This window comes from Balaenoptera acutorostrata, chromosome 1 (genome assembly GCF_949987535.1).
Source record: "Balaenoptera acutorostrata chromosome 1, mBalAcu1.1, whole genome shotgun sequence".
Classification (NCBI taxonomy): domain Eukaryota; kingdom Metazoa; phylum Chordata; class Mammalia; order Artiodactyla; family Balaenopteridae; genus Balaenoptera; species Balaenoptera acutorostrata.
The window spans coordinates 110,778,627-110,790,726 of record NC_080064.1 but is presented as its reverse complement, the minus strand read 5'-3'; the positions used below and the strand labels follow the sequence as shown (position 1 = coordinate 110,790,726).

The 12,100-nt window shown below is 36.3% G+C and overlaps 1 protein-coding gene across 3 annotated transcripts in view; it reads left to right on the top strand.

The window, feature by feature from the left end:
- The window catches only part of THEM4 (thioesterase superfamily member 4), a 41,347-nt gene that overhangs the window by 28,005 nt on the left and 1,242 nt on the right, over window positions 1-12,100 (top strand). Inside the window, exons 5-6 of one of the 3 annotated variants that reach the window (XR_009007663.1) lie at window positions 9,440-9,564; window positions 10,727-10,924. Coding sequence is in view for 1 of the 3 variants with exons in the window: in XM_007178078.2 (XP_007178140.2) it covers window positions 9,440-9,564 (125 nt within the window). In the remaining 2 variants the exon portion in view is untranslated. Of the gene's footprint in view, window positions 1-9,121; window positions 9,337-9,439; window positions 9,566-10,726; window positions 10,925-12,100 lie in introns of those variants that run through there. The other 2 variants (XR_450611.2, XM_007178078.2) reach the window with 2 other exon arrangements.

The window sequence follows — 12,100 nt, the reverse complement described above, 5'->3', positions numbered from 1 at the left end:
ATACATATAAGACAGATACATACTTCATAGAAGAAACACTTACTTGTCAACACTCTTCTCTATGTGTAAACTGTTTAAAAAATTAAACTTATCCTATTGTAGTCGTCCTTGAATTATAGCTATGGTTTTATACTCCTTGAGCTAGCTTTTCCTTTTTTTGAGAATCATTAGGAACTTTCCGTAATGTAGTTAGCTATAATTATCACCCTCTTTTCTATGCTTATGTTACATTTGGCCGATAGAAGTCTCTTTAGACTGACTCCTTGTGCTATCTGACTTCTTGTGCTAGCTTTTAAGTACTCTTGTCTCCTGAGAGACAGTATAATCCCTAGTTAAGAGGACAGACATTGGAACAGGTTCAAAGGCCCATTTTGCCACTTATTAGCTGTGTGACCTTCAACAAGTTACTTAACCTCTCTGTGCTTCAATGTCCTCATCTTTAAATAGAGGATAATAATACCTACCTCATAGGGTCATTGTGAGCAATAAATGAATTAACCCATACAAAGCATCTAGGACAGTATCTGGCCCCATAACAAGTACTCAGTAAGTGTTAGCTGCTTGTTATTTTTATCATTAACATTGTTGTTATTATTACTTTTACTTCTAACAACAACGTTTTAAAGTACATCTGTGCCAAGACATAGAATAGCTAGTCTACAAAGATCCCTGATTCCTTTTAATGAAGAATAGTGCTAAAGACCAGAAAAATATTAGATTATTCCACATGTATTCTCATGATGAGCAGGATGACCTTGCCGCTAGGCCATTACAGTGTCAGAGCTGGAAAGTTATTAATCTTTAATAAGGTCATGAGTTCACTCTGATACTTTAGATTTAACATCTTTCATGCCTTATATTTTTAAAATATTTTTTAAATTTCTAGCTTTAGTTAAAAAAAAGGCATAACGTAAAATTTACTGTCCTAACCTTTTTTAAATGTACAGTTCAGTAGTATTAAGTATATTTACACTGTTGTGAAACAGATCTCCAGAACTTTTTCATCTTGCAAAACTTTAACTCTGTACCCATTAAACAATAACTTCACATATCCCCCTTCCCTCAGCCCCTGACAACCATAATTCTACTTTCTGTTTCTGTGAATCTGACTACTGTTGTTACATCATATAAGTGGAATCATACAATATTTGTCTTTTTATGACTGGCTTATTTCACTTAGCATAATGTCTTCAAGATTCATCCATGTTGTAGCATATAACAGGATATCTTTCCTTTGTAAGGCTGAATAATATTCCATTGTATGTGTATACCACATCTTGTTTATTCTTTCATCTGTTGATGGGTATTTGGGTTGCTACCACCTCTTGGCTATTGTGAATAATGCTATAATGAACATGGGTGTGTAAATATCTCTATGAGGTCTTGCTTTCTGTTCTTTTGGATGTATACCCAGAAGTGGAATTGCTAGATTACATGGTAATTCTATTTTTAATTTTTTGAGGAACCACTATACTGTTTTCCATAGCTGCTGCACCACTTTACAGTCCCACCAGGAATGCATAAGGGTTCCAATTTCTCCACATCTTCACCAACACTTGTTATTTGGGTTTTGTTTTGTTTTTTAATAGTAGCCATCCTAATGGATGTGAGGTGATAGCTCACTGTGCTTTGATTTGCATTTTTCGAATGATTAGTGACATTGAGCATCTTTTCATATGCTTGTTGGCCATTTGTATATCATCTTTGGAGAAATGTCTATTCAAGTCCTTCACTTGAAGGAGCATTTTTTAAATCAGGTTGTTGTGAGTTTTTTGTTGTTGAATTGTAGGAGTTCTTTATATATTCTGGATATTAACCCCTTATCAGATATATGATTTGCAACCCATTTTTAAGGTTGCTTTTTTACTCTGTTGATTGTGTCCTTTGATGCACAGAAGTTTTTAAGTTTGATGTAGTCCCATTTGTCTATTTTTTTATTTTGTTGTCTGTACCTTTGGTGTCATATCCAAGAAATCATTGCCAGACCCAATGTCATGAAGCTTTTCCCCAATGGAGGTCTTCAGTCCATTTCACATTATTTTTTGTATATGGTTTAAGGTAAGGGTCCAAGATCATTCTTCTACATGTGGATATCCAGTTTTCCCAGCACCACTTTTGAAGAGACTGTCCTTTCCCCATTGAGTGGTCTTGGTCACTTGTAGAAAATCATTTGACCACATATGAAAGGGTTTATTTCTAGGCTGTCTGTTCTATTCCATTAATCTATATGTCTGTCTTTATGCCAGTACCACACTGTCTTGATTATTGTAGTTTTGTAATATGTTTTGAAATCAAGATGTGTGGGACTTCCAGCTTTTTTCTTCTTTTTCAAGATTTCTTTGGCTATTCAGGGTCCCTTGAGATTCATGTGAACTTTAGGATGGATTTTTCTATTTCTACAGAAAATGCCATTGGGATTTTGATAGGGATTGCACTTAATCTGTAGATCGCTTTGGGTAGTATTGACATCTTAAAAATATTGAGTCTTCTAATCAATGAACATGGGATGTCTTTCCATTTATTTGTGTCTTTAATTTCTTTTAGCAGTGTTTTGTAGTTTTCAGTGTACAAGTCTTTTGCCTCCTTGGTTAAGTTTATTCCTAAGTATTTTATTCTTATTGATGCTATTTTTAATGAAACTGTTTTCTCAGTTTCTTTTTTAGATTATTCATGGTTAGTGTATAAAAATGCAACTGATTTTTGTGTGTTGATTTTATATCCTGTAACATTGCTGAATTTATTCATTAGTTCTAGCATTTTTTTTGTGGAATCTTTGGGGTTTTCTACAGATAAGACCATTTCATCTGTGAACAGAGATAATTTACTTCTTCCTTTCTTTTTTTTTTTTTTTTTTAAGAATTCATGTACTTTCTTTTTTTTAAAGATTTATTGATTGATTGATTGCTATGTTGGGCCTTCGTTTCTGTGCTAGGGCTTTCTCTAGTTGCGGCAAGCGGGGGCCACTCTTCATCGCAGTACGCGGGCCTCTCACTATCGTGGCCTCTCTTGTTGCGGAGCACAGGCTCCAGATGCGCAGGCTCAGTAGTTGTGGCTCATGGGCCTAGTTGCTCCGCGACATGTGGGATCTTCCCAGACCAGGGCTCAAACCCGTGTCCCCTGCATTAGCAGGCAGATTCTCAACCACTGCGCCACCAGGGAAGCCCACTTCTTCCTTTCTGATTTGTATGCCTTTTATTTCTTTTTCTTGCCTAACTACACTGGCTAGGACTTCCAGTACTTTGTTGAATAGAAATGGCAAGAGTAGGAGTCTTGTCTTGTTCCTGATGTTAGAGGAAAAGTTTCAGTCTCTCAACCATTGTGTATGATGTCAGCTGTAGGCTTTTCATATATGGCCTTTATGATGTTGAAGTAGTTTTCCCATATTCCTAGTTGTGCCTTAGATTTTTAACCCCTCACCCAGACTGTTATTGTACCCCTTTCTCTTATATAACCCTATGTCTCATCAACCACCTCTCTGTATCACTTGAGTGAAGCAAATTAAAGTTAGAATAAATTTGTCAAAATCTACCCAAAAGCAAAATGTGATTTTGTTAGCAGTTATGTTGACTTCAAAGATTTTTTTTTAAAATAAATTTATCTATTTATTTTTGGTTGCATTGGGTCTTTGTTGCTGTGCACAGGCTTTCTCTAGTTGCAGCGAGCGGGGGCTACTGTTCTTTGCAGCTTGCGGGCTTCTCATTGCGGTGGCTTCTCTTGTTGCGGAGCACAGGCTCTAGGCACGCGGTCTTCAGTAGTTGTGGCACGCAGGCTCAGTAGTTGTGGCTTGCGGGCTCTAGAGCGCAGGCTCAGTAGTTGTGGCACACAGACTTAGTTGCCCCATGGCATGTGAGATCTTCCCACCACTAGGACTCGAACCCATGTCCCCTGCATTGGCAGGTGGATTCTTAACCACTGTGCCACAAGGGAAGTCCCAACTTTAAAGATTAATTTGGGAGAAATTGTCATCCTTGCATGTAGTCAATATTTTATATTATTTATGACTAAAAATTAGATTCTAGAAATGCCTTTCTTAACATGATAAATAATATATTTTAAATTATGTTTTAACGTTTTTCCTTATTTCACAATTTTTAAAATATTTTTCTATATTCAAATAAAGGTGAAGAATGCAATACAACCTCTCTTCTCAACAAAAAAAGGGGTTCATTTGAAAACAAGCTCAGCAGAGTATTTCGATTACAATTTAGCTCAACTTGTGTTTGTGTATGAGCACATGCTACTTGCCAGGTCCTATCCCTAGTCCTTGTCTCATCCAACAAACTATTCACATAAATCAGTTACTTAGCTATTCATTTGTTACCCACAATTGGAAAACTTACTGAAAACAAGTTTTACCTGAAGTCACATAGAGAGAATATAGCCGGGATTAGAACTCATGTCTTCTGACTCTAAGTCTGGTTCTCTTCACTGCAATGCACAACCTCCATTCTCGTCTATTAATTGATGATTAAAGACCAGAATAAAACATTACATTATTAGATTGTGTAAGTAGTCTAGAACTTTATCAGTCCCTATATTTTTGTATAGGATTGTTAGATTCATAATAATAACAGTAATAATAATAAAAACATGTTTAATCTAATCAATCTTTGGCCCTCCAGGATGCTAGAGACAACCACTGGGATTAAAATTTAATTGAAGATAATTTACAGTGTCAATCATCAGGTGTCTTAATTTACTTTCCTTCTTCTAAGAAGCAAAACTGCTTCTTAATCATCCCAAATACTTTCCAGCCCCCTGATCCAAATGTCACACTTGATTTATTTCCTTGTGCCTAGCACATTAAGATAAGTAGACAAAGAAGCTAATGATTAGTGGTGGCTAGCCAGCTGAAAGGATCAATATCTCAACATTTCTATAACCCATTCATGGCATATTGGTTGGGAAGGTCTGAATTAGACTTCTTCATGCAACAGGGCAGACAAGAAATTCTGAAGGACATTCCTTGTTCAGAACAACTAGATCCTGTGCCAAATGTGTAAGGAAATAAACCACCATAAGTGAGAACCAGCAGAAACGATAAATAATGGACTTGGATCCTCAGGGGCTTAAGATAACACAATAATTAGATACACAGTATAAAAGAACTATGTATGAGATGTTTAAAGAAATAAAAGATGAAATCACAAAAAGAGAAAGCAACAAGAAGCTATAAAAATTAACAGATTTGCCACAGAACCTAAAACTTTTAGAAATGAAAATGTAATTGTTTAAAAACAGAAGCACCTCAGTAGATAGGTTAAAGGGCTATTTAAACACAGCTGAAAGTGAACAGAAATATAGAGCTGAAGAAATTAACCTGAATTCAGCACAGAGAGAAAAAGAGGTGAAAAACAAGAGAGGTTAAGCTAAGAGGACAAATGAAAAGTCCTAATGTGCTATAGTTGGAGTCCTAGAGGAAGACAGTAGAATGAATGGAAGAGATCTAGTATTTGAAGAGATTATGGGTAAGCATATTCTAGAACTAAAGAAAGTCACGAGCCATAGATACAGAAAGTACAACATATAACAAGCAAGATAAATAAAAATAAATCTGTATCTTGAGATATTATAGAGAAATTACAGATACTAAAGGCAAAGAGATCTTAAAAGTAGTCAGAGATAAAAGACAGGGCACCCATAACAGAGTAGTCTTGTCTCTTAGAAGCAGTATACTTCTTATCAGCAACAGTGGAAGTGAGAAGATAATAAAATATCTTCAGGGTGCTGAAAGAAACATGTAACTTAGAATCATGCTCTCAGCAAAACTAAAGTTCAAAAATAAGCAAAATAAACACATTTTTATTTAAACAAAAATGGGAAAAGTTTACAAACAGCAGAACAATACCTAGGGAACTTCTAAGGGATATACTTCAGAAAGAAGGAAAGTAATGCCACTAGGCAGGAGGATGAAAGAAAGAATAATAAGCAACTACATCAGTAAATATGTTGATAACATAAATCTCAACAAAGTCTATATGTAAATAGTAATAATGGCTATATTCTGGGGATTTTAAAAAGGACAGCTAAAATACTGGACAAAAATAGTATGTAGTTTGGGGAGGTGGTGAACATAATTAATCTTTGTATTTTTCAGTGGGGAGGGTGATTAAAATAATAAAAAATGAGTGCATATAATTAAAGCCTAACCAGTAGAAGAGTAAAAACCAAATAACTAAATAAATGAAAATTTTAATTTTTAGAAATGCAAGAAAGAGGGGAAAAAAGCATCATTAGAGTCAAATAGAACACCAAAATAAGATGGTAGAAATAGCTCTTAATAAGTCACTAATTACACTAACTGTAAATGGACCAAACCATCAGTTCAAAGAAAGGGACTATAAAATTGAGTTTTAAAATACAAAAAGCTATAAACTGTTTATATGAGACATCTAAAACATGACACAGAAAATGGAAGAAAAAATATGCCAGGCAAAAGCTAGTCAAAAGAAACTGGAATATCAGGAAAAAATAATAAATTATCAAAAAAGTAATATTGGGGAGAGAAAAGACTACTTCATAGTAATGAGATTCAATTCAGCAGCAGATAGTAACAATTCTAATTCAGTATGTACATAATAAAATAACTTCAAGGTATATAAACAAAATTAGTAGATTCATAGGAAGAAATTAATCCATTTTCATAGTGGGAGATTCCAGCACACTCAATTATTGATCAAACAGACCAAAAAAAAAAAAATTAGAAAAAAAAATTTAAACACCACAAGATAATAAGTATGATTTATTGGACATATGTAGACCCCTATATTTAGTAATTAGAGAAAAATACATTTTCTTCTCAAGTATTCATGGAACATTTACAAAAACTGGTCATAGATTGGTCCATAGATCAAATCTCAATATATTGTAAAGAGTCAAAATTTTACAGGCCAAGTTCTCTCCACATTAAACTAGGAGTAAAAAATAAGGACTTAAAAAAAAATTGTAGTAAATTAGTTGGGGTAGCACTAGGTACTATTACAAACCCTACATTTTACCTACTTAAATCGATAGACTTTTTTTGTTTGCATATAGTTTTGTGTGTGAAAGTTAGTAAAGGACTCACCCCTGAAATGATTCAAAGACCTGGGCTTCTTCCTGGGTGTGGCTTCTCTATCCTCTTAGGGTTTCAGTGTATTTTTTATTCAACTATTCAGGCTTTCTAATCCTTTTTTGTCAATTTTGATAATTTTTTTTTTGCATACTTTTCCATTTCATCTAAGTTTTGAAATTTATTGACATGAAGTTATTCACAGTGTTCTCAATTTTTCTTACCTCAGTTAAATATGTAGTTATGTCCTTTTTGGTGCCAATAGTATTTATTTATGCTCACTCTCATTTTTCTTGATCTATTTTGCCAGAGATTATAAGCCTTTTCAAAGAGCCACCATTTAGCTTTTTAAGCCTCTCTGTTATATATGTATGTTTTCTCTTTTATTTTTAAAATTTGTTTATCTCTATTATTTATTTTTTTTTTGCCTTTAACACAAGTCTAAGTAAGTTGTCTAACAAAACTGGATAAATGAAATGATCTGAAGCCTGCTTTCTATGCCAATCAGACTTACCTGTGCCTAAATATTAGTTGCATTTAGAAAATTATACTCTATAAACAGTTATTATATTATTTTGTATTTCTCCTTTCTCTTTCTCTTATTAATCAAGGAATTTTTCATTGTAAGGGATAGATCTCTTTTTTTTTTAATGTATCAGTGGTGGTGATAATGTTTTTAATATTTATTTTATTTATTTATTTATTTTATTTTTGGCTGCATCGGGTCTTAGATGCGGCACGTGGGATCTTTGTTGCGGCATGCGGGATCTTTCGTTGCAGCACGCGGGCTCAGTAGTTGTGGCACGTGGACTTAGTTGCCCCATGGCATGTGGGATCTTAGTTCCCCAACCAGGGATCGAACCTGTGTCCCCTGCGTTGGAAGGCAGATTCTTAACCACTGGACCACCAGGGAAGTCCCAGGGATAGATCTCTTAATTCACAATAGCTTAAGGAAAAAAGGAACATATTGGCTTACATGGTTGAGAAGACAGTTATGGCTGGGTGCAGGTATTCAATGATGCCATTAGGAATCTGTGCCTGTGTCTCAGCCACACGTTTCCTTTAGGTCGTCTTCATCCTCGGGTAGCCTTTCCCAATGTAGTGCCACAGCTACCAGGCAGGCTTGTATCTTGCAATCCTAGCAACTCCAGCAGAAAAAGAACCCAGCCCCAAGGGCTCCAGCACAAGCTCCAGGATTGACAGTTTCAACCCATGTCCACCTGCACAACCAGTCACTGGTGGGGGGGGCGGCAGGGGGCATGGGGGGTAAGAGTCAGCTGTCAACTCTAGTTAACCTACATGGGCTGAAAATTGAGGTGATTCCCCAAAGAAAGGGGAATGTAAGTGTGTGAATGAGAGAGTGTGGTGAGGGGTAGGACAGATGGATAAATGAAAGACGCAGTGTTAGTAGGAAAGGGAGATGCTGAGCAGGCAAGAACACCTAATGTCCGCTGGGTCTTAGTAAATCCTGGATTGGCAAAGCTCACTTGTTCCATCGAGAAGTTCAGGAAAATCTACTGGGAGCAAAAACTGGACAGAGGGGTAATCAGAGTGTTAATTTCCTTTCCACATGGAGTAGTTCCTTCACCCACATGATGGTACTATAGGAACATAAAACACATCTCCCTACTCTACATTATGTTTCTACCAACTAAAATTATACCTTTAAAGAGATACCTTTTTCATTATAGTACTATATCTCTAAGATTCCCAGAGGTGACTGTAACCACTAGATACATATAGCTATATAAATTTAAATAGAAATTAATAGAAATTAAATAAATGTAAAGATTCAGTTTGTCATTCACAATAACTACATTTTGAGTGCTCAGTAGGCATCTGTGGCTACCATATTGGACAGCTCAGCTGTGGAACATTTTTGTCATCACAGAAAGTTCTGTTGGACAGCACTGACTTAGCACATTAAGCTGTTACCAGGAGTTTGTTATTCGGTGTCTTTCTAGTGACAACTACTCTAAAGGGGATTGGGTGAGAAATTTCAGTTATGACAGAGAAAATGAGAGAAGCTGACTGGGACCATCCCCTGGTCCTGTTTTCATTTCTTTAAAGGATTTCAGCTCCCTTCAGATGGGACAGCCTCTGCCATCGCAGAGCTGGAATCATCTGGTGATTTCTTTGAACCTAACCCACAACAGCAGTCTCTGGACCAGGTGCCCAGGAGCCGCCTGAGAGCAATGGTGCTTGGGAGGAAGGGGGTGTGAGCAACTGGTGGTGTCAACCCCTTTTAGGAGCATTTTATCTAAAACAGCACCCACTGATACCAGGTATCATAAATTTCCACTCCTGTCATTAACTTGATCATCTCTCAATGCTACATAAATCTGATAAAAGCTGGATTTTTTCTTTCTTTCTTTTTTTTTTCTGCAGACCTATCCCTCTTTGTTCTGTTGTTGTGATAAATAGCCAACTTGATAAAATTGAGGGGAGGAAATTGTTTCTTTCTTGTAATGTTCGAAGTGTTGATGAGAAGATCCTGTACTCAGAGGCAACAGGTAAGAAGCTGCCACTTTCTATTTTAGGTTTGGTTTAATTTATTTTGGGTTTTTTTGTTTTGTTTTGGTTTGGTTTTATAACCCATACATGCCAAGAAATTCTTAATTCCCTGCATGCAAAGAACAAGTTAAAGGTATTCTTAACTCATTGCTGGTAGAGAGCTGGTATATCTCTCAAAATTATAGTCATGTACCTTTTGACCCATTTTCAGGATTTTATCCCATAGGTATGCTAACATGTGTGCACCATTACAACGTGTAAGGTTGCTCTAGGGTTCCAGTAATTGTGCTACTCATGCAGTGTTATTTGGACTAGCACAAGATTGGCAAAACATAGGTACCTATCAAAAGGAGACTAGGTAAAGAGACTGCAGCTCATCCGTAAACTATATTGTGTGTGCCATAAATAAGAATAAGGAAACTCTTCTTGTATCGTGTGGAGCTATTTATCATTACTATATATTGAATGAAAAACACAAGCTACGGGGCAGTGAATGTGTTTATCATCAGTGTAGAAAAAATAGAGAGGTTCTTCCCATTCTCTTGCCTTTTTCTTCTTCCTTCCATTTCACCCCTTCCTTCCTTCCTAAATATTTCTAAAACTATTAGGTAGAGTCGGGCATGGTAGGCTGGGGGATAAGGGGGAAGCCACAGGGAGGGGTGGCTACAACAGCCCATTGCTGTCTGGGAGCCTGAGTGGAGTGGAGGGTGTCTGCACAGGGGAGTGGCCCAGCACAGGATGTCAGAGCCCAACTATGGGAAGGAAGGAGTCCACATGGGGAGCAGCGTGGGTGTCAGAGCCCACAGGGAGAGGGTGGCGTCTGCACAGGCTGGCAGCCGTGACGGGAGCCAGGTTTCTCACATCAGAGGAGTTCCAGATATGGAAAAAGAGTTAACAAGAATGAGCCCTGTTGTGTTGGATTGGAGTTGGAGAGGCTGGACATGGATATTTTCTCAGTCTTTTGCTCTTGCAAATACTGTTGTAATGAGTAACTTTGCATATCGTCAGCTGTCACAGGGCATTTGCAAGTGAGGGGTCCTGGAAGCCTCACCTTCAGTAGCTTCAGACTTAGACAAGTTAATTTAGATATCCAATGCTTTTTGTTTTGTTTTTATTTATTTATTTATTTATTTATTTATTTATTTAATCTGGCTGCTCCAGGTCTTAGTTGCAGCATGCGGGATCTAGTTCCCTGACCAGGGATCGAACCCGGCCCCCTGCTTTGGGAGCATGGAGTCTTAACCACTGGACCACGAGGGAAGTCCCTTTTTGTTGTTTTTATTTTTTATTTTAATGGACCTCAGATGCACATGTTTCGGTTACTCAGAATCCTTGATTTAGGATACACAGCTATTATTGGTACGTGAATGGTCATCTTTTACTTACTCATTCACTAATGTATTATTTTTCTAATTTAATAATAAACATCCTGAAACCTACAATCAAACAAGAACCAGAATCTTAATAATATTATATCCCTACCTAATTACTTTTCCCCACCTCATCCTCCTGTTTTTCCTTCAGAGGTAACTGATCTAGAATTTTGTGATTTTCATTCCTTTATACCTTATTGTTTTTTTTTTAAGTTTGATTAAGAATATATTTGTGCCTAAGTAATATATTGTTTAGTTGTTTGTTTTTGAACTTTGTAGAAAAGAGATTGTGCTATATGTGCTTTTCTGGGACTTGATTTTTTTTTTTCTACCCAGCTTCATGTTACTGAAGTTCACCCATGTTGTTGGCTATGAAGTTTGCTCATTTACTGCAGTATAATATTCCATTGTGTGACTATACCACAATGGATTTATCTCTTCCTCTAATGGTGGGCCTCTGACTATTATGAATGGCGCTATTATGAACATTCTTATTCATGTCTCCTGCTGGTGTATATGGGCAAGAGCTTGGCATATACTTAGGAGTGGAATTTCTGGGTTGGAGGGTATAAGAGTGTTCAGCCTTACAGGGAAATGCCAGACTGTTTTCTAAAGCTGTACCGAATTACATTCCCACCAGCAATATATGACATTCTGTTGATCCCTATCTTTTCTAGCAATTGGTAAAGTCAAATTTCTTGATTTTTGCCAATCAAATGGTTATAAAATGGTATTTCAGTGTGATCTAAAGTTGCATTTCCCTGATTACCTATGGAGCTGAGCATCTCTTCATATATTTATTGACCATATTTGTTCCCTATTCTGTGAAATTCCTGATTTCTCAGCCTCTTTTATTGGTTTTTGTCCTCTTTTTTTTTTTTTACTGATTTATAGGAATTTTTTATTTTTTATAAAACGAATCTTTTTGTTGGCTATATAAGTTGCACATATCTCCTTCTAGTATATAAGTTGTCTTTTATTTGCTTTAAGTTATCTTTTATATTAACAGAAGTTTTTAATGTAAATGTAGTCACATTTATTAAATTTTTTCCTTTATGGTTAATGCTTCTTGTGTCTTGTTTAAGAAATTCATTTTTCCCTTAAGTGTCAGCTGTTTGCAGGAATGACAGATAAAAGAAGCAGGAGGAAGATCATGAATAAT